The sequence below is a fragment of the Lontra canadensis genome, unplaced genomic scaffold (assembly GCF_010015895.1).
Source record: "Lontra canadensis isolate GAN:19392208 unplaced genomic scaffold, GSC_riverotter_1.0 scaffold33, whole genome shotgun sequence".
Taxonomy (NCBI): Eukaryota; Metazoa; Chordata; class Mammalia; order Carnivora; family Mustelidae; genus Lontra; species Lontra canadensis.
In genome coordinates, this window is record NW_022631027.1 from 490,301 (window position 1) to 513,898 (window position 23,598).

A 23,598-nucleotide genomic window follows, 5' to 3' on the forward strand; every position below is an offset into this window, starting at 1 on the left:
TTCCCTTTAATTTTTTAGTTAATTTAGGGCTTTAGAAGGTCTACAGTGACAATCCCAGACAATCACTAATAAAAAATGAAACAGAAAAGAGACTACAAACTCACAGGAGAGCCCAAATGCCCATTCTTTATAAACAAACAATGTATGCCAACATGTTTTCATCTGTCACTATGAGTTAATATTCTCTATTAAAAGCCTCATAGAAATTATAATGGCATCATACTTGAAACAGTATTAATTTGACATTTGGTATCTTTAGAAAGCATGTAATTATACTATTCTTTAAAAAGATTTTATTTGTTTATTCGATAGAGAGAAAGAGAACACAAGCAGGGGGAGCAGCAGGCAGAGGGAGAAGCAGGTTCCCCGTAGAGCAAGGAGCCCCTTGTAGGACTTGATCCCAAAACCCTGGGATCAAGATCTGAGCTGAAGGCAGCTGCTTAACCGAATGAACCACCCAGGTGTCCCATATAATTATACTATTATTAATAATTATTAACCACTTATTGTTATCAATTAATTAACCACTAATTGTTATTAATTAACAATTAGTAACCACCCAGGTGTCCCATATAATTATACTATTATTAACAATTATACTATTATTAACAATATCCGGAATACTTTCCTTGATTTTATAGATATATATCTATAAGATCAAGGAAAAAAATATATATATAACCACAAAGTAAAACAATTATATATGTTATATATGTTATTCAAAATCATGTATTTGGCTTAAAACTGGCCTAGATTTATTACAAATGATGGCTACAGACAGGCACAAAAAATGATTCTGCCTTTTTTTCTGTGTGTGAAAACCATTCTAAAAATCAATATAATTTAAATAGGTATTTAAACCAGAGCTAAATGAAAATTATCCAGCAAAAAGGAATACTAACATCTGTATCTTATTTTAAAGTTGCAAATGGATAATAAATTGTATTTAAGAAAACTACATAAAAACTCTACTACTACCACCCATAAATTAAAGTATATTTATTATTATTTTTGTACCTAATCACGTTTTAGACTTAGAGTAAAATCTTATTGCTTCTAGAAAATAAATCCAACCATTTATCCAAACATTGTTACATAAGAAGTTTTAAGAAACTGTAAATAATTCTTAATACTCTCATTCTGATTCTCCGACTTTTCAAGACTATGTTGTATTTCCTTCAAACACACTTCCTGGTGTTGTGCTTTCTAAATAAAGAAAAAATCAAGATAATCAATAATGACATTCATATCAAAGGGTAGAGTTATAATGTAAAATTTATATATACAACAATTAAATACATGATTTTTAATTTTTTAAGAGGGAATTCTAACATCTGATATGTGCATTAACAACTTACCTTAGAGCTCACTTTTCTTTAAAATCCAGCATAACTAAAGTACACATATGGTTGATCTTACTGTGATATAGTTTGTTGTAATAAAATCAATGCCAAATGATTACATATTTAACATGATTAACATAATAGATTTTAAAACCATCATAACTATTTTTCATTACATTTAACATGACCTATTTCAATACCAGTTTTTGCCATTTTCATATTTTATACTATAAGACTTTTGTTATCTTAAAAAGTGACAGAACTCTAGTTTTGATAATATGAACATTTTATTTTTAGAATCCTTTAAAAATAAAAAGAACTCTCATTATTATAATAGGTGTTCTCTGAGGGAAAATTAAAAGTCTAATATATTTTTTAAAAATATTCGGTTGCATATAAATTCTCAAGTAGATCTATTCACTGAAAATACTTCAGATAGACAGGCTGCAAATAACATCTAGCTCCCAACTGAAATGTAGGCACCTTAAGAAAAGAATCTTTTATTTCCTTCCTATCTGGTAGTCAATGACACGTGATACCTTCTGAAACTGAGCAATACCCCTTGGGGGCAGTGGAGTGGTATGAAGCAATGTGCTAGGCTGGGCTACACAAAGTATACAGAACGAATACAGCAAGTCTTTGTGAAACATCAGTTTTACTCAACAGTTTGGAGGGCAAAATATTAATAAGAACACACCTCTATTGTAGGGGAGAATGTAAAATGTTCATGGATTTTAGGATAATCTGTTAGACTACCAAGCATTTCAGGCTTCAGGCAGGGCAGCCCAGGTTAAGTTTGGGTCTGTGCATTCACCCTGCTCCAGCTGAAGCACTGGGGTAGAAAATCCAAAGAAGCCTGCTTGTGGGCAGGGCACTGTAGAGGACACTAGAGTATAACCAACTATGAGACTGGCTTTCAGGCTGCTAATAACTCAACTTTGGAGCTAGGACATGTATACAAAATAAATACTGACCTGCCCACGGAACTGTCCCCTGGAAGGGACAGAACACACAGACTCAGCAATGTCTAAATCTTTGCTTAGAATTCTAGATTTTTATTACTATAAAAATTAGCAAGTTTAATAGAATACCACGTCTTAAACTTATTTTGCAGATTTAATCAAGCACTGAGAACATTATAGAGAAACCCAACTCATCTCACTACTTATTTCTTCAGAAGCTTAAAGATTTTTATTTATTTAAAGATTTCACTTATTTATTTGAGAGAGAATTAGTGAGAGAGAGCATGAGAGAGGAGAAGGTCAGAGGGAGAAGCAGACTCCCCAAGGAGCTGGGAGCCCGATGCGGGACTCGATCCTGGAAGTCTGGGATCATGACCTGAGCTGAAGGCAGTCGCTCAACCAACTGAGCCACCCAGGCACCCTCTTCAGAAGCTTTAATGACACATGCTTTATAGTATCAGAAATTCTGATGGTGAGAAAAGAAAATTAAAAAATAAATATATAAATAAAAGAGATTTAGAATAAAGAGCAGACCCATGCTACATTAAAAGTGAGAAATGTTTGTTCTGATTAAACTGCCACGGAAATTTTGATGGTGATAAAATTAAATTAATATTACATAACAAAAATCATTTAACTTTTGAACCTTTCACGTTTTCAACTTTCTAGACACTTGGGAATGAAAAGATAGTGTTTGCTACACCTCCGGCTCCCAGAAAAGATAAAGTATCATCATTTTCTATATCATCGAGTAGACCATTTTCAAGTAATTTAGTCACGACTAGTGTTAGCTTCCATAGTATCTTATGCTAATTGACTATTTTCATGAATACTTTGGAAAAGACATCAGAAGATTAATTAAACACTGAACTTGGGATTCTCATTTCATGGCTGAGTGGCCCACAGTACCTATCTTAAACGCAGATATAACACTGAATATTACTTAATACAAACTCATCACTTTTTAAAGTATAATATTCATTACTCAAGACAGATATCAAAGTCTAACTCAAAATAGTTTAAATTGTATATCTTAAAAAATGAAAAATTTGTACCAGAAATTCCTCTGTATAATTCACTAAGTAGCTGTTGTGTGAAAGTAACATGCAGTAAAGGGCCTGATGAGACTTGCGGAAATGTGCTGGGAGCTACCAAGGATGCAGGGTAGTTATTCTTTGGCATAATCATGACATTTAAAATTTTTATGATTTATATTATTTGTTATTCTTAATATTACCAGTAAAGCACGAGTCCTGATTCTGCTCACTTCATACTTTAACTAAACTACAGGGTAAGAATGTTAACTGCTAATTTATTTTTTATGAAAATACATTAAGCCATACTAATACTTACACTGTTCATTTTGCAAACAAGTTGATTTTGTTCTTCATTTTTCTTTCTAAGCTCAGTTTCCAGATTTAATATTTTAATCTGTAAAGCCCTTTCTCTAGATGACATTTTCTCTATTTCTTCAGAAACCTGTAATTTTCATTAAAAGAGCAAAATAACTAAATATGCTTTTTTTCGAGTATGATCTAAAGTCTTGACATACTTAGACTGTACTTCTTTTTCTGAACAGTTTAATTACAAAATATTTAAAGATGTTCTATCCTGAGGAAACACAAATAACATAAGTATGTTTACTTCTCTTCACAGTAAAAGTATCTGCAAAATTAGCCTGAGATGGAATAAGTATACATATTTGCAGTCCTCTGTGACTCAAGTAGGTGTTTTGCCCAACATTATATTTTTATAACCTATTGAGACCAGCTGGCATGTTGCATGGATTTACATTCACCGTGTGTTCAGAGTGGGGGTAGAGCACAGCAAGTTCTCATTCAGTGCAGACGGCAGACTGGGTAGATGAGATAGGGGCAGGGCATGGGATATAGACCCTTCACTCACATATACAACAAGAGACTGGTTTTTCATTCATTCACTCGCAGAGTGCTCTGAATTTGAGTTCTCTTATTTCTAAGATTGCTTACTTTAGCAGAAAGCTAGCTTAGCTATGTTCATCCAACGATTCAGCTATGTGGAAGCCTATTTGCAAGAATGCTGGGTTGGAGCCACAAGAGTAAGAGCTGAGACAAGGACTAGTTAAGGAGCAAGGAGCTAGTGGGAAGGACTGTCCTCTAATCATGCTCCTGCAAACCCAGTTCTAAGTTATTATAAAGTAATTTACAAAGATTTCTTTGCACCAATTCCAAGGGCAGCAGTATGAGGGATGTTAGCAGGATCTGAAGCTATAGGAGAAAGAGCCTTTGACAACGACCTCAGTTTGGACAATAGTGACAAGGCAGTGACAGCACTCCTCACCTGGCAGGAACTAGAAACAGACAGCCTCACATTCCGGTGCAGCAGGAGAGAAAGAAGGCAGACACATCGCTGGGGACTCTGAACACTTCTCTTAAGGAATCTTAGACACCTAGCATTTCTAGGAGAAAGTCTTTTATTTTCCTCCCAAAGGTTGATGAGGCTGAGAAATCTGGATTACATTTCTATCATCGGCAATACATTTTACAACCTAGCTTTTATCCAAGGATGTATCTTTCAAAATAAATCTAAATTAGTTTCCCAGAGTTATAAAAATACATACATACATATATATATATACACACACACACACACACATACATATATATGTGTATATATGTATGTATATAGCACTTGTGATGTAATAGCCACACTTCAGTGATAACAGATTTTATCTAACTTACATGGAATTGCCATCAACAAACTTGAGAAAGATGTGGGTGGAAGAGAGTTTAGAGGGAAAGACAATTTAGTATTGGACATGTTAAGTTTGAGATGTCATGTAAGCAGCATAATATCTGACTCTAGTTTTCAGGAGAGACAGAAATCTGGGGTGGAGATATACATCTGAGAGTCATCGTGGAATAGACAATCTCTTTTTAGCGTCATTCAATCTGATGAGGAAACTCATCATCCCCATTTCACTAATTAAGAAACTAGAATTTCAAGAAGTGATTCACTCTGGGTCAGGGTGTAATGTGTTAGAGCCAGAATTCAAATCCAGTTCTAGCTGGACTCCAAAGCCCACCTTAAGTCCTTTCAAGACTACATTTTCAAGTCATTTGATAAATTTACCTGTTAAGACCCTCCTACATTATTTCCAACCACCACCCCTGAAAATAAACTAACAATGTCTTTTGGTGTACCTTGTACCTCCCTCTGTTGTAGCACCGACATGCTGGATGACACTTGTCTGTTTATATATTATCTTTCCCCTGGACTATGAGTGTCCTGAGAGTTGAGGCCAGGTCTGTTGGAGGAGGTTATCAAAAAGATGTGACTTGGGGCGCCTAGGTGGCTCAGTGGGTTAAAGCCTCTGCCTTTGGCTCAGGTCATGATTTCAAGGTCCTGGGATCAAGTGCTGCATCGGGCTCTCTGCTCAGTGGTGAGCTTGCTTCCTCCTCTCTCTCTGCCTGCCTCTCTGCCCACTTGTGATCTCCCTCTGTTAAATAAATAAATAAAATCTTAAAAAAAAAAAAAAAAAAAGATGTGCCCTCCATGTGACACACGAGCTGAACCTGGGCAATTATAAGCTCCCCACTCTCTCCCTTGTGCTTTAGATACCTGTTCTGCTTTCCTGCCCTGCTCCCAGAAGCCACTCCAAGTAAAGAAAGAGCCTTGAGAAAGGAATGTGGTGTTGAGGCTATTTGGACTGGGTATGTGACTGAGCCTAGTTAAGGCCCTCTATATAGACTTTTAAGATTCTGTCAGGTGTGGAAATCTAGTCATCTTGTGGCCATCCAAGAAAACTCTTGTGTTCCCTCACTTATCAAACCTGTCACCTTCCAACCTGGAGTGGTTTGCCTCTCTCTATGGTCTCCCCATGCCCTCTGTACACAGGTTTCCCGTAACAGCAGGGAAACTGCCGAGGAGCTTGTAAACTAACAAGGTTTTATTCATCTTTTCTTCTCAAATAGTAGCAGGGTGGCTGACACACAGTGAGATGTTTATTAAATGTTAACCAAATGGATTTAACTGGAAATTTAATTCTTACACGTACTTAATGTAACAATATTGGCCAAAAGAAAAGGGAGTTGAGCTCTATGGCTCACCAGATCCTGATCAAAACCAAAATGCTCAACAATTTGAACAACTGCTTTGGTTTTATGTAAAAAAACAAAAAACAAAAGAAAGAAGATGCAGGGGAGCTCCTTCTATGTTTTCCATCTATGCCTCTACCCTGCCACACCATCATTTACCTACTGAAGTAACTGCACCAGTAACACAGCTACCCTGTCATCAGGATAAAAACAATAACTGTAGGTTTGGTAAGATGAGATATTGTCTGTTTAAAAGAACTACTCTTGGGTAAACTAATTAAAAAGTTTCTAAATAAAGGCCATCTGTACCTTTTGTCTTCCTTCTTCTAAAGCAGCTTCCAGCTGTCTGGCCAGTGCTGTATATTCCGCAGATTTCTCTTTAAACTTAAGATTGCTATGCTTAAGACATTCTTCTTGGTTTGCCAGCTTCTTTTCAAGCTCTTTATTTTCCACATCCATCTGTTCTAATTTTCTTTTTTACAGAAAACATATATTTTAAAATTATAGTGCATAGAGAAAAATGTAACACCAATTTTAAGTCAATTTAATACTTACTGTTTAAGGTTTTCACACTTCAACTGAATAAGATAATTTTCCTCTTCCAGAGAAAGCTTTCTCAGAAGATGATGATTTGCATCAATCTAAAAGGGGAAAAATAGTTTTCTTGGTTATTTTCTTCTAACCAACTTCCAAAGAAATCTATATACTTTATCATTAGAATAATCACAAAAAAACAAGAAAACATCAGTATTATTAATACTCCTACACAGAGTGACACAAAGAAACACTACATTGTTAAAACACAAGCTCTTGAATTCCTGTTTAGTGCCTCATGAAAAATCATCTACTAAAATTCTTTCTGAACGATGGCAATTAACACATTCTGAACAATGATTTCTTGAAAAAGGACATTTATTTTATTAAGTAAATTTGAAGACCAAACAGTACGAATCTCCTATTGTTGGATATTTAGGTACTCTTACAATTTCTTGTTTTACCTAAAGATAGTGATTGATAATTTACTCTGAAGTTGTAACTATAAGTAAAAATCATATTTGTGAGAAACAAAATAAAACAAGCAAATCAACCACAGAAAATTTGTGGATACCAAGACAGAATATTCTTCCTATTGCTTCAAAAGCTATACTTAATTTAAGAAGCTTGGAAATTAAAATTTTTCTCATAATTTAATTAATAATTTAGGTTATCTATGCAGATTTGGCATTTTCCTAGGAAAATCTCTTCTCAGAAATTTAAATTCAGCAAAATTTTGTTTGCATGCTTTTTAAAAACAGGATGCATTTCAAAATTAAAATCCAGATTACATTTGGAATATAGGGAATTGTTCCTAAAAACTGTTTCACAAATAAAAACACTTGCTACCTCCTCGCACATGCATCTTTGAAAAAAATAACTAAAGAAATATTTATTAAGCACTTACTCTGTGCTAAGCATTGAATTAGGAGGTGGCTAAGTGGTGACTAACTGGGCACCCATGATCTTTGTTCTGATGGAGTACAGAAGTATATGTTGGCAAAAAAAAAAAAACCAAACAAAACAAAAAAAAAACTGAGAATAATCCAAATGAGCTTGATGCACAATTCTAATTAAAATGAATTGTAATTTTTGTCAGGTAATTTACAATAACTTAGCTTAACCTGATGTCAAAAAATATGTATGTAAACACAGCATTGCTCCTTCTCTCATGCTATTACCATGTTCTGAGACATCTAAATGTAGATTTGTATGAATAAACTAAAATGAGCAATTTTAGTTAACAATTTTTCACAATACTGAAAGAATGGCTTGCAGAATATTACAGTATCTGCAATAATCTGATAAATTGACAGAGATGGGAGTTAAAAAAACAAAAAAAAAAAATCAACCCCCGACAGGAGAGCCCTCAATTGGGGAAATCATTCTGAAGTTTCCTTGAACCTATCTAGCAGAAAGCAGAATGCTGGCCGGACACCTGACCCTGCAGCTCCCTAACGGTGCGCGCCTGGTCTGCACATTTCCCCTTGCAGTGCTGCAGATTCTCCTGACACTCGTGAAGCCTCTGTTCCGCCGCCGTCAACGAGTCGCGGACGTGCTCTAACTCCTGCAGATGAGACTCCATCTGGCCTCTCATCTGAGTTGTAGCATTAAGGAAACAAGTGCAAGGTCACACATTCAGCATTAATGTCTTTACTATCTTAAACACTAGATATGCTCATAATAGAATAAGTATTTTAGGCATAATGGTTTTAAACAAAAAGATTCAACCAAATAAATATGAATAAACAGTAAGTTAGACTCGGCTAACGAGAACCCGTACCTCAAAAGTAGGCTGTACTCTGGTTTTCAAAAAGTTTGTTGAGTAACTAATATAACACTGGATGTTACTTACATTAGAATTCAAAGTTTTTAAATAGTCTTAAAAAGAAGTCTGTTGACTCAACGCATACAGTTATATTAGCCTACACGGAGAATGTTTGACCTACTTAGGAAAGCAAACTTTTTGATTCCTGTCATTTATCTTCAAGCACAGTCATAACTAGTAATGCTGGTATGGTCATTTGCTACCATCCAGCAGTTAGGCTAAAGTAACTGTCACTTTGTCATTCAATCTTGTAACTCAGATATTTCAATTAAAACAGCCTTGCTGCACTCATCTTAGTCCAGCTGGTGGGATTATGGTGTATTATGTCAAGATAGCTCATATCATCAGTCTTCAGCAGACTGTCATTTCACCATTAAAATTATTCTGAGCAAGTCTGTAAATTTACCTACATTCACCCCTTTGGCCATTGCAGCACCTCACCGTGGCACTTTTGTGGAGATGTGACAAGAAGCACCTCTAAGAAATGCTTACATGGTTAATTAAAAAAACAAAACAAAACAAAACAAAAAACCAGACATATGGCATGTAGGATGTTTACAGGAAGAAAAACACAAGAGCCAAGAGTCTTCCCCTGAGACAGGGAACACCTAGAGCTACCGAGCACATCTGGCATTCTTGATCACAAAAGATAGAATGAGAACAAAGCTTACCTCTGGGTCCCCAAATATCTAAGAGCCCATGAGGAAACCAGTGGAAAATGAAAAGGAAAAATTTCATCTTAAAAAATGACTTTTCTGGTTTAATACCAGTTAGAAGACATTGTGACTCACGGCATCTGAAAATCACAGGCTTCTGCCCCATCAGCCTCCTGAATAGGCTGATGTAAATAAGGTGTTTTATTTACAGTGCTGCCTAGCAAAAGAGGACAGCTTTGCGGTGCCATGTCTCATGAGAGAGAGAGAGAGAGAGACCAGGACACATAAAATGCTAGACATGCTGCTAAAAATAGGTAAAAAGTAATTCTAAGAAAGTAGTAACTTGAATGTTTGGTGGGCTATCTTTATCTCTGTTTAACCAGCAGAATGCCTGCTCTGGCTGACCTCTTCTTCACATTGCGCCTCACTCAGACTTCTCAATCCCAAGATGTGGGGGCAACCCAGAGACAGTCACCTTATTACACTCAGTTGGAAGTGACTGCTAACATCCCGTGACCTCTCCAGCTGGGAGTCAGTGCCCTATGTCTTTCACTACTTCCTTACCAAAACAACATGAGAAGACCCAAAGAGGGATGCGGTTTCATTTAAAAAGTTAAAAATATTCACAAAAACATAATAACTTGCCAACACTGGCCTTCCCCTCATTCTGTTGCAATGGGGTGATAAAAGGGAAATGATGCTGCTTTTTTAAATACGATTTTTCTTCCAAAAAGCATTTAACAGCGAATATTTACTTTACTTTTTAGACACAAAAGATTTAGTACCAAAAACAAAAAGGTGGGATTAAAAATGAGAGATACTCAAGTTTGCATACTTATGGCTGATGAAGCCAGTGATAAGCGATAACCATTTTTTTGAGATATATGAATCTGCTCTTAGAAAAATTAAACATTCATGCTATTTTCCAAATACTAAGGAAAAAGTAGAAAAACATTCACACAAACAAACATTTCAAGCCTGGAGGAAACATTATCTCCATAGAAAACAAACTCCTACAGAGATTAAAGACAGGTAATTTCTAGGTCAAAACTACAGAAAATGACCATAATGAAAGAATACGTATAATATTCATAAAGTACAAAATATATAAATATTATTTTATTTCTTAAAACATCAAACTCACCTTCTCTAATTTTTTATTTTTGTTTTTTGTAATTAGGTTATTTTCATGTAGCAAATTTTCACATCTGGTTTTCACGATTTCTGCTGCCTCTTGTAATTTTTGTATCTGAAAATAAAATGTATTAGGACAACATATTTAATTAAGACCATAATATAAATTAAAAAACTAAACATCTGAATTTTTAAACAAATCATTATTTCCTTATCAACACCCTCAGTATCTTTATCTAATGTTATTCCTACTTTAATATAAGAATTGCTCAATGTTCTACTCCAATCTACAACCCTTTTATAATTTACCTGTCTTTTCCCAACCATATTTCTAGACTCTCCCCTTAAGCCTGAATATTAAAGATCTTTATTTGCAAGTCAAGGTCACTTTAAAGAATAATTTTTAAAAAGAAATCTGAAGACTAAGGAGTAACTGAAATATGCTGACATGTATGTCCACATGCAGATTTAGGAAAAGTCAGAATTATTACAACAACAACAAATATATATATATATTTATATATATATATAAATATATATATATATATAAAATATATATATATAAAAATATATATATATATATATAAACTGGCTCCCAAACCAATTACTTTACACTTAAACAATGATTAAAAAAAAAAATTCTGAGGCCTTTATACAAAGCCCAGAGCCCAGAACATGCACATTATTCTTGCTGACGGATTAAACCCAAACACCCAGCTGGAGGACCCAGCTGGCATTCTCAGTAACAGGCTCACAGTTCACCATACCTCCATCCTACCTCTGGTAAGCTCTACATGACTGCAGGATTCTAACTGGATGTTTTGACTCCATCCTCCCATCTAAACCATCCAGATGAACTTCCTACTGATCTACAGGATGCCCTCCCCTTAAGCTTTTACCTTTAGTTATTTATTCTTTAATTCAAATGCTCTCTCTTCCAGCAAAACCCAGCTCATTATTGATCAGTTTGGTACCATCATTAAGGGCCTGCATAAGTCCCATCTTTCTCATAAAGTTTTTCTTGAATACTACATTTTCAAAATATAAGGTTTTCTATAAACTGCCACTGAACATAGCTCTATTCCACATATATTTTCACAATTCTTATCCAAGTCTTTCATGTGAGTAAATCAGAATTTTATTTTATTTATTGGGAAAGAGGGAGTACTGAGTTTTAATGACCCTAAAAGGGAGTCAATATTCTAAATCAATGCCATTAAATATCTAAAATAACACTATAATTAAGTTTAACAAGGTTATACATAAGATTTACATTACACCTACATAATTAACTTTATATCTACTTTTTGGAATAGCCAGTACATACACAGTCAAGGCCTGAATCAAGAATCAGCAGAATCATCTACTATAAAAATATGTAGGACCTTAAGAAATATGGGACATATGTTCTATCATAAAATAATAGCTCTACCTTTCTTCAATTCTGCTTCTTTAGATTATAAAAAAGTACTGTGTTTTAAATTGCCTACAAAATTTAACAACAAAATCAGTGCAATAATTACCTGAGTTTTATATACTTCAATAAGGGTTTTCTGTTGTTTTTCTACTTCTTGCAATTCTAAAAGTTCATTTTCAACAGAAATCACCTCATCCTTCAAAGCCTCAAGTGTAGTCTAGCAAGGAAAAAATAAACAGATTTTATAAATCATTAAAATTCACCTAGCTTCCAGTGCTAGGATTATAAAAACATAACTCATTTATCAAAAGGTTAATAATCATTTTTATTGCATAGAATTACCACTTAAATGTAAGAATTTTCAAGTCAATAATACTCATGAATAACTATAATAAGACTTATGTAAGACATATATTTTTAAAATTTCCAAAACTTTTAAAAGACCATGTTCTTAGATGAGAAGACTCATACTATTTGACATATCAGTTTTTTCCAAATGGATAACATTTTAAATGTAATTTCAACCAGAAGTATAATAGTTGGGAGGAGGGGGAATATGACAAAATTAATTTTAAAACTCATATGGAAAAATAAATGGGAAATACTAATATAATACTGAAAGGAATATCAAGGTAGAGAATCTCAGTACTTATTAGATAAAGATGTATGAAGAACTAAAAATTTTAAGATACCAACATAAGAATATAGAGGTCAATGGAACAGAAACAGAAAAATACACTAAACTTATATTTAGTGTATGCTAAAGATTGAATTTTTAAATCAATGAGGAAAATATGGATCACTAAATAATGGTAACAAGACACCTGTTTAACTATTAGAAAGAAAATAGATGAACTACTTGCCTCCACTTGACATTATTTTTTATATTTATTTGAATTTTAAAAATAAAGTTTTAACATTTTTCACAGAAGATACAGCTAAAATTTTGATTTTAGGATAGCAAAACTCCTACTAAGTGGAAAATCAAAAGATGATGTCAAGTACTGTAAGGGTTTGGGATATTACCCTCCAAGCTGACAAGTGAGCCTGGAACAGTTTCACGCATGTTAGCAGAAGATATGAGACCCCTGGGTCAGAGACACAAAACTTGATTACAGCAAGAGCAGTAGCCAGATGTCAGATTTGCATTCATCTCCCAAGCCCTGAGTCCCCCAGGGTGACACAATGAGGGCAAGATAACACCTGCACATGCAGTGGGAGGCACTAGCAGAGGAGCAACCCTGAGTTCAGGGAACCCAGATCTCTCATATCAAGCAGTAAGCATGTCTACCCTCTGGTAAGAAAACATGGGTGTATTCCAAGGATGCTCACTATACATCCTTGAAAAGACAGGTCTGGATTGCAGGCAGTCAGTGCTTCTACTTCTAAGATGTGCAGAAATGTGACAGACTTAACAGAAGCTGTTAAAGAAAAAAAGTATCCATACATATGTGTAAATATATCTCTCCAAATTTTACTGCCCTCTCAAAAAATTCAAGAGGCAAACAAAATGTAAAAGAGAGTAACAAATTATGACAAAACATTAATACCCTTAATACAGGGTTCTTATATATATTTTAAAAAAGACATACAAAGAATAATGAATAGGTAATTCATAAAGGCAGAAATGTACATGATCAATAAATACATGAAAAATATGTTTACTAGTTATTAAAAAATGCTCTAGACACTGGATATTCTTCTATTAATGAACAAAAGAATGAAAAAAATCCCTTCCTTCATGGGGCTTATGTACTTCACATACAGATAGACAAAAAGGGAATAGATGAACAAAAACCAAGAATATGAAGTAAAATATACCATACACAAAAGCAGAATAGGAATGACATGTTGTGGATGGGCCAGGGAAGCGTCCGGAGAAAGGGACTTTAGAGCAAACACTGAAAGGATGTGTGGCCCTTTGAGGGAAGAGAATTCCCACAGAGAAAGGCAACTGTGGGACAAGCCCTGGCCAGTTAGGGGGAAAGAACAAGGCCGGTGAGCCAGGAAGGGAGAAAACAATGGGGAGAATGGAAGGAGATGAGGTGAGAGAAGTACTGGAAAGCCAGATGGAATAATGTTTTGTAGGTGTTTATTATCCAGATATCACTGGAGGGCTTGGGGTGGAATAGTGACATGGTCTGACTTTCATTTTTATGGGAACTACGCTATGGTGAACTGAAAGCTGACTATAGCGGCAAGGGCGGATGCAAAGGGGGCTCAGGAAGTCACCGTAACTATGAGAGATGATGGTGACTTCAACCAGGACAACAGCAGTGGTGCTGGGGAGAGGTGGTCAAATCCTCATCTATGTGAAGTAGATCTGCTGACAGACTGGAAGCAGGTGGGAGAGAAAGGAGTCAGGGATAAAACCAGGTCAAAGGACAGATAATATTGCCATTAACAGAGATGAGGCTAACTGCAGGATGAACCATTTGGGGGAATAAAGGAGCTCTATTTTAAACATGCTAACTTTGAGACACCTATTAAATATCCGAGTGGAGGTTTCAAGTAGGCTGTAGAAGATATGTCTGGAATTCAGGGGCAAAGTCTAGGCAAGAGATATAAATTGGAGAGCCCCAGGATATAGATGGTACTTAAAGGCCCAACACTAGATGAGATCACCTATCAAATTTGGAGAGATTAGTTTTAAAATTGTTTTGCATTGGAAAAAATATAGGGACCCATATGATGGGTAATTTGGAAATACTTAACACTAAAAATGAGCCTCCCTTTTGACCATATAATTACAATCCTAGAAATTTATCCTAAGAAAACAGGCAAAAAACTCAAAGAAACTACCCACATTTTTATTTATAGTAGCAAAAAAAAACTGGAACTAGTTCAAAATCCTCAAGACTATATGGTAAAATGGTAACTTTAGTTTCTTTGAGTTGTGAGATTACAGTGATTTTTAAAATTTTCCCTTTACTCTTTTCTGTTTGTTTTTTTTTTTAACTCTTTATAATGAACAAATAGAACTTATAACCATGCAAATAACCTCTTGCAATTTCAAGAGTAGAGGTCACTGGGTCTTGGAAGGAATATCAGCTAGATCCTTTTTTCATTTGAAATATTAAAATCTAAAATTATTCTGAAGTCATTAAAAGTAACAAAATACAATATCTAGGCAATTTTACATTGCAGAAACATATGCCAGATGCACCTAGGTTTTTTCCTTAAACAAAAATCAAAAGAATAATGCATTAAAAATACATGTTTCTGAATTATTAATAGAAAATAAGATGTAAACTTTAACTTGATGATTCTTATCCCTATGCAATTTAAAATTAATTCCACTTACCATTTGACTAAAAATTAGATTTATAATTGATGAAATATTATTCTAATCCTTTCTCTCTGAAGATTATCAAGGAAATTAAGAAAATAAACATAACAAAATCGCTTCCTCTTCCAAGATAAACATTTTAAGCATTCATTCAATAAATATTCATGGAGAGCTAAGTGTATGTGACACCTTTCCTGGGCATTCTGGGCATACAAAGATGGGAGTTTATAAGGAGAGACTCATCCTAATTGAAAAGACTGGGGAGAAGAAGCACTTGAGCTGAACTAAGGCAAGTCTTAGGTACTAGGAAAAATGATTCCAAATTGTAAATATAATAAAACTATAGGAAGAGATATAGGAAAATGTGAATAAACTGCAGGAAATAATGAGTATTCATATTTGGCTAGAACCCAGGATAACTAGAAGACTACACTCCCTAGTCTTCCTTATACCTAGTTGGGGCCATGTGCCTGAATAAGAAGAGTAGAGAGGTATGGAACTTACAGGAAGTCTCCCTAAGAGGAGATTAAAAAAAAGGGCGGGGTGAGTAATAACTCGTCTTTTTCCCCTTGCAATCCTACTGCTTGAAATTTGGCTATAATGGCTGGAGCTCCAGGAATCATTTTGGATTATGAGGGTCATAACCTAGGAATGGCAGAAGAGAGAGCTAAAAAGAGGGTTGATTCTCTGATGTGATATCTGCTTTGAACTGCCAACTCTGGCCTTTTTACAGATTCTCTTCTGTGTTCTATTTACTGTCCTCCAAAAATAGTATTAAAGAACTGAAAATGATGCAACATCTTTTTTTTTTTTTTTAAGATTTTATTTATTTGAGAGAGAAATAGAGAGGGAGAGTATAGAGGGAGAGCGAGAAGGAGAAGCAGACTCCCCTGATGAGCAAGGAGACTGATATGAGGCACCATCCCAGGACCCTGAGCTGAAGGCAGATGCCTAACGGACTGAGCCACCCAGGCACCCCATGCAGTAATCTTTAATCAAGTCTCATCTGGTAACTTGTATCTCTAACTGAGAACTCAATTTTTTTTTCTCAGAAAGTATAAAAACTTCTTCCCCATTTTTTTCTCTGGTACACATACAAACCAATCACCCCTTGGATTTGATTAAGTTGGAAAATTCTTTCTTGTTATGAAGCAGCCAGGAACATACTTTCTGGTTTCAAACAGAACAGGCCTGAGGTTACATCCTATCGTAACCATGACACGTAGAAAAAAAAATCTTATGCATTAAAGTTAATGTAATTTTGAATGACTCAACAGCTAAAAAGAACAAATAAATTTTTTAGAGGTCGAGACAGTTATTCAAGCTATAAATCTTATTATTTAATATTGCTAAAAACAACTTTAATGTATATCTCTGTGTACAACTATAAACATTTAAAGATCTATATATAAATATGTGTGTATATGTAGATATATAAATATGGATATATATGTAGCTTTAGAAATTGCATATTATAATGATCCTCTAATACCCTCACAAACACAAAAAACAAAGACACAAAAGTACTATTCTAATCATGCTACCATTCCAGCTACTTCTACTAAGCTATCATTAGACAATATACACATACAGACACGAACACATATTACCTTATTATAAAAAATGATTTTATTTTTAAGTAATCTCTACACCTAATTGTGGAGCTCAAACTCAGAGCCCTGAGGTCAAGAGCTGCATGTTCCAATAACTGACCCAGCCATCGCCCCAGAACACACATTACCTTTAATTTTGTATTCTCAAGATTCAGAGTTTCATTTTCATATTCAATTGAGTGAAGTTTTCTAAGAATTTCTTCACATGAATTTTTTCCAAGGTCTTCCACTTTCTTCAGGTCTTCCAAAAGATTTGTAACTTGTCTTTATGAGATAAATGATATATTTTATATAAAAGTCATAGAAATTTTCATTCAAATAGTGCATTTTAAGTATGTTTCTGAAATTATGTTGGTAGGATGTGCAGTTTTAAAGTACAAGTCACAGAAAAAGGTAAACAGGAAGCAGTTATCAGGCTACTAACTGCATAACCTTGAGTAGCAATAATTACCCACTGATGATGCCAGTGAAAAATTACACAACATTCTCTTTGCTATTCAGTAAAATGTTTGAACTATTATCCTCAGTGGCCATCTGTCTCTCATTCACACACATGCACATACATCTACACAATCTTAGGGCCATGGTTATATAAAAGGATCAAGTGAGGCAATAACTCACCTTTAGAAGCCAATGATACATGCTAGTTTACAATGATAAAACTGAAGAGAATATACAGAAAACAAAACATTTAAAAATAAATGTGCAGGGTTCATTACTGTTAGTTTATCAGTAATAAATTTCAAAGCATAAAAGATAGAAGGAGGTTTACTCATTGTATTTCTTTGTTATGTTTAAGGAAAAATAAATTTTAGGATTTTGAAAGCATTTGTGCTTTTATTTTAAGCTGTTATATATTTTTACTTACATATTCTTATTTGGTAGAGAACTATCATTTCCATTTTAAGATAAACTAGTGTTAACATTTAACTGCAAATAATAGATGACACATACCCAATTCCAAATACCAACCTACAAAGTTCAAAATGTGAACACCAATGCACTTTTTAGTGGGTAATCATTTTATCGTATTTTTAGAATAGAATAAGGAAAGTTTTTAACATTATAAATAGCAAAAATATCAAATCATATGGACAAACTTCACCATATGTAACCCAGAAGAATCAAAATGCAAACTGCTTAAAGAGGAAGGAACTGAAAACACTCTTTATTAAACCATAAAAAGATTCTTAATTTTTTTCTTACTTTTGCATTGTTTCAATCTGAACTTCCAATTCAGTTTTTTCGATTACAATTTTCTCATAATGACTTTTCCAGGCATTGGAAGCTGAAATTGTTTCAGACAGCTTGGCTTCCTAAAAAATACATCAAGTACTCATCCTGTAACTGAGTAACACTTTGGTTTTGTGCAGGGCTCTAAACACAAATACGACATAAACATATCCTATAAAGGATGGAGTTTTTTATATGGAAAATTTTAGTGTACAACTCTGAATATAGGAATCTTTTAAAGTAAATGTTGATAATATCTTTATATTAGTATTGTTTTATATGCACATAGTGGCAGTTCTAACACAACATGTTAAGGATGTTGATATAACTATTTTCAAACAATGTTTCATTACTAATGAAGATTACTTCCTTCCTATTTCTTGAACTTTTCATTCCGCATTCTATACATAGAAGATGCTAACAACCACATAAGCATCAGAGGAGAAAGAAGTCCTCTACTGATACATATAGAAGCTCTCTGCAATTCCACAATTCCACAGCATTTAATAATGCAGCCTTATTTATTGTTGCTATAATGATGTCAAGCAGTTTTGTAGAGGTCACCCCCATTGGTCCCCAAACACTGTTATTGTTAACAAAGAAAGGAAAACTGTAGTAGTGGCTTAACCACTTTGAATGGGAGCTCCCCGAGGAAGAGACTTCTGTCTGTTTTGTTCATTGCTAGGGCCTTGAATAGTGCCTGGCATACAGAAGACATTCAATAAGTAACTGTCAAATGAATCTACTCTTTACGAACCCACCTAGTGAGCTATAGTCATTGTGTCCCCTAACATTCTACAGAATGACAAACTCACTGGGAAGACAATACCAATAATTATTAATCAGAAGACCCAGAAGTAATAATATGATAGCAGTTAGTATTTACTAGGGGCTTCTTCCTTTCCTTCCATCATTCATCCAGTCATAGAAAAAGCATTTATTGAGCATACACTATATGCAAGAATTTTTTGGTTTATACCTTTTTACAAAAATATTGTTGATATGTTGAATAAAGCCTAGTATTCTGTTTTCATATTTTATGTAAAATGAATTTAAATTTGCACAATGAAGTATATAAGTTGGTGTGTGTGTGTGTGTGTGTGTGTGTGTGTGTGTGTATAGTGTAGGTTAGGTAATATACTATAATATAAAGATATTTAGAAATTTTAACTATAAAAATAAATGCTGTGAAGAGAATTCAAGATATGACATGACTGTTGAGGGACTGCTTCAAAAGGAGTGGTCAAGAAAGGCCCCTCTGAAGAGATGTTGATTAAAAAGATACCTGAGTGATTAAAAAAGAACGAGCTATTGTGAACCCGAGGAGAGCATTACAGCCAGACGTAATAGCAAACATTAAAACTCTACAGATTAGAGGAATAGAAAGGAGGTCAATATGGCAAAAATGTAGGATGGCCAGGGACTGTGCTTTAACATACTTTTTCTCATTTATTCCTCCCTATAATCATAAGATAGGAATATTACTATCTCCTATTTTATAGATGAGGAAAAGGAGTCTTGGAGAGGTTAAGTACCTCACCCAAAGTCACAAGATGAACAAGCAGAAGAGCCTTCATATACCATGATCTGGGGTATGTGTCACACGATGCTATTTAAACAGGAAAATCCTGAGAATGTTAATGACTTGATTAACCACTCAAGAATATTTTCAGGTATTCAACTCAGTCTAATGACCTTCTAGATTATGAACTTAGTCCTCAATTCTTTGTCCAGTTAAATTCTTCTGAATGTCGTTCATCTTTAAGTGTTAACACTTTGAGCTTATAAAATATTAAGTTGTTTTGTTTACACAAAAGTTTATGCAAGCCCACTTTCATTTCTAAAAGCCTCTAATAATTCTGCAAGCCTTAACATCAGTTCTTAAGAGGTGGACTACCCATGAGACATTAAAAAGAGTAAATATTTTATTAACTGCTAATTGAATAAATATAATAATTCATCACAAACAACAAAGCACTAAGTCCAGTTTTCAACTTTGTACTACACCCAAAGATAACTTTCACATGGTGTGTTTACGTCAGTGAATGGCTTTAAGTACATTACAGAGTTCAAATGAAGTGAATTACTGAATACAGTCATATGGTCTAATAACATAAATCAGCAGTTCCCAAACTGGTGTTCCTTAGAACCAGTTCCAAGAGCTGTTTTGTGGGTAAAACAAGAGTTCTGTGGTTAAATAAGTGGCGAGAAACTCTGAGTTCAAAACTCTTCATTACGCTGTTTTACTTTGCCTACTCAGGGTCTTTCATTTGCTAATGTACACTGTCCATTTCCAAGGGGGAATTTGTATGTACCCTTAACTTGCCGGAGATGCTTGGGGCACTTTTTTTTTTTTTTTTAAGATTTTATTTATTTATTTGACAGACAGAGATCACAAGTAGGCAGAGAGGCAGGCAGAGAGAGAGAGAGGGGAAAGCAGGCTCCTGATTAGCAGAGAGCCCGATGCGGGGCTTGATCCAGGACCCTGAGATCATGACCTGAGCCAAAGGCAGAGACTTAACCCACTGAGCAGCCAAGGCGCCCCGCTTTGGGACACTTTTAATATATCCTTTAATAAAGTTCCCAAGGAAATACTGATGTAATTCAATATGCAAATGTGACATTTTCTGGAACCTTTCAAAATAAAGACTAAAGCAAAGGAGTGTGAATAAAGTCTTCCTAGTATCAGTAACATTAAGAGAAGATTATTATATTAAGCATTAGGATGTTAACTACACAAACTAAGTACATAGAATGGTTAAGGAAGAATGTATATACTTACCTGATCTCTAATTTGGGAGGTAAGGTTTTCCATGTCTCCAGTGAAGTGCTTAAGCCTTTGTCTGTAAATTTTAGATGCCTTTTTCAGAGCTATAGTTTTTTGCTTACTTGATTCTTTCATTGCTACAGCTTCATGCTTATTCTTTCTCATTTGTAAGTTCCATTCAGTTATCTTGGTTTCCAAGCTCTAAAAAAATATTAGTAGTACTTAAATTATTTTAGAACTCCAATGTTTATGTCAACATTGTAAAAATATGTAAATAATCTTCCACAGCTTTTATCAAAAGAATTAATCATAGGATTAATAAAAAGCAAAACAGTAAAAGAAGTTGGTTTCACCAAAGTTTATTTGTAACATTATAGAATTACTATACAAACATTTTTTAAACTTTTTTTAAACTCTTTTTAAACTTTAACTTTCTTTAAATTTTTGTAATTAACTAGAACTTGTTAAAATTTCACATCTAGAATATTATACATGGTACTAGTTAAGAAAATCAAAGAACTGTAATTGAGCTGGAGATAATTCAAAATAAAATACACAGAAGTCAAAGGAATCAGGAGCTCCCTACATATGTTAGGACTCTTAGTTGCAGTGATAAAGGCTTAAAGGACATATGATCAGAATCTACAGATCACAAACGATATAGATGAGATAGGCTTATTTTGCAAATGTTAATTTACTGGAATTAAGGGGCATGTCTTGATTCTTAAAAGATACATCAAGGGCAATAAACATACTGCTTTACCCAATAAGTAGTAACTTTATGGAAGTTACTATTCCAAGACTGAACAGGCTTAGATGAATAACTATCAGAACCATAACAGTAAGGGTGAAAAGATGTTCGAGGGCCGTGTTTCTATCCATTGAATTTGATGGTGTTATTTGGCATGACTGTTTCCTTACATAACTAGAGACAGAATAGGCCGGGCAGATGATGGATATGATTTAGTGTGGTAACTCTCATGCTTTTATTTCTAATTATTTTTAAGACTCTGTATTTAAAGTATTTGACTACTAAATAGCTAAGAATTTAGAGACCTAAGATTTTAACACTTCACTTTTTTTTGTAAAAGTTGTATAATACTGAAAAAATTATTACAGAATTAAGGTTTTAGTTTAAAATTTCTGGACAATCATTTTAATGAAAAAAAATCAAAGGAGTCACAGTAAAAGACTCAGTTTTCTATTTAATTCCATGATCAATAAAAACTATGTTCTTTTTTTTAAAAGATTTTATTTATTCATTTGAGAGAGAGTAAGAGAGCACAAGCAGGGGGAAAGGCAGAGGGTGAGGGAGAAGCAGGTTCCCTGCTGGATTGGGAGCCCAACATGGGGCTCATCCCAAGACCTGGAGATCATGACCTGAACTGAAGGCAGATGCTTAACCATCTGAACCCAAGTGCCCGAAAAAACTATGCTTCTTAACTTCCACTAAAATTTAGATGAAGAAATACATATTAAATAAGATTTAAAGACAAGCCCTCTCTGAAAAGTGAACTTAGCAGATTAAGACAAGCAGCAAAATACTGTTACACAGTCTTTTGAAATCTACTTAAACTAAAAAATGCCATAAAATGTTTTAATAAGTAGTTGGGGGGAAACAAGAAACAGTAAGAGCCCTGTAAGTCTACTTAAAAGAACAGACTCCACAAGAAATATAGCTGCCATTCCTCCAGGAAACCACGGGGTGTCACCAGCACACCATGAATAACTGCTACACTTCACTACACCATTTTAAACACCAAGGTGAAATAAATCTTTTAGAACAAGATAGTCAGGACTTCCTCACTAGATTTATCCTATCTCACATTTGAGCACTATTAGGGAGTATACAAAACTATCAAATTATTTTTGTGGTTTCAAAATAAATAACTCTTCGCAGTCTTGCCAAATGAATGGACATATATTTTAAAGTCAACTATTTGCCTTTCCCTATTTCCAAGGAACTCTACATGCTGCATATTATAAAGATAATTATTCTGTGTCTTCTAAATTGTGAATATATTCTATTCCTAACTGCTATATTATAAAGATCTAGAAAGAAAAATGGGTTAAAGTATCTTTAGGATACTTCTCCGAGAACTAAAACATAAATTTTGTAAAGACCTATTACAACGAATTGACTCAACTGAGTCAAAACTATTAAGTGAGATTTATGTCGTCAAACTGAATTCATTATCTTTGTACTCCAAAAAGAACCCTAAATCGAAGGTTTAGGGTGAAACCTAAATCGAAGAACTAAATTCTGACCCCGCCCCATAACTTAATGCCTTAAATTTCAAAACTGCATGTTAGAGGGAAGGTAAAAAAAATCAGTAACCTAATGCAACTTCTTGTAATTATTTTTAAATAGTAGGGGTTTTGTACAGGAATTTAAACTCATAGTTTTAGGAGAATGTGATGGCAAAATCTTAACATTTTAGTCTTATATTCTCTAAATTATCCTATGAAAATTGTTAAAATTAACTTTAAAAAATCACTTAGTATTTCATTTTTAAATTGAAGAAAATGTTTTCAAAATTTTCCCAACTGCTTTTTGAGGATATAATTAAAACCTGTATAAGATAAATTGTGACAGGGGCACCTGGGTGGCTCAGTAGGTTAAAGCCTCTGCCTTCAGCTCAGGTCATGGTCCCAGGGTCCTGGGATAGAGCCCCCGCATAGCTGCTCAGCAGGGAGCCTGCTTCCTCCTCTCTCTCTGCCAGCCTCTCTGCCTGCTTATGATCGC

General features: G+C 34.4%; 1 protein-coding gene across 5 annotated transcripts in view; it reads right to left on the reverse strand.

Annotated features, from left to right (window-relative positions):
* Window positions 1-747: 747 nt before the first annotated feature.
* ODF2L (outer dense fiber of sperm tails 2 like) overlaps window positions 748-23,598 on the reverse strand; it is a 35,411-nt gene continuing 12,560 nt past the window's right edge. For 4 of the 5 annotated variants that reach the window (XM_032867037.1, XM_032867038.1, XM_032867036.1 and 1 more), the window contains 10 exons: window positions 20,868-21,053; window positions 18,059-18,168; window positions 16,981-17,116; window positions 12,057-12,167; window positions 10,544-10,648; window positions 8,354-8,512; window positions 6,937-7,022; window positions 6,691-6,853; window positions 3,659-3,784; window positions 748-1,206 (listed from right to left, as the gene is read on the reverse strand). In XM_032867037.1, the coding sequence (XP_032722928.1) occupies window positions 1,078-1,206; window positions 3,659-3,784; window positions 6,691-6,853; window positions 6,937-7,022; window positions 8,354-8,512; window positions 10,544-10,648; window positions 12,057-12,167; window positions 16,981-17,116; window positions 18,059-18,168; window positions 20,868-21,053 (1,311 nt within the window). In that variant the 3' untranslated portion in view covers window positions 748-1,077. The remainder of the gene's footprint in view (window positions 1,207-3,658; window positions 3,785-6,690; window positions 6,854-6,936; window positions 7,023-8,353; window positions 8,513-10,543; window positions 10,649-12,056; window positions 12,168-16,980; window positions 17,117-18,058; window positions 18,169-20,867; window positions 21,054-23,598) is intronic. The other variant, XM_032867040.1, reaches the window with a different exon arrangement.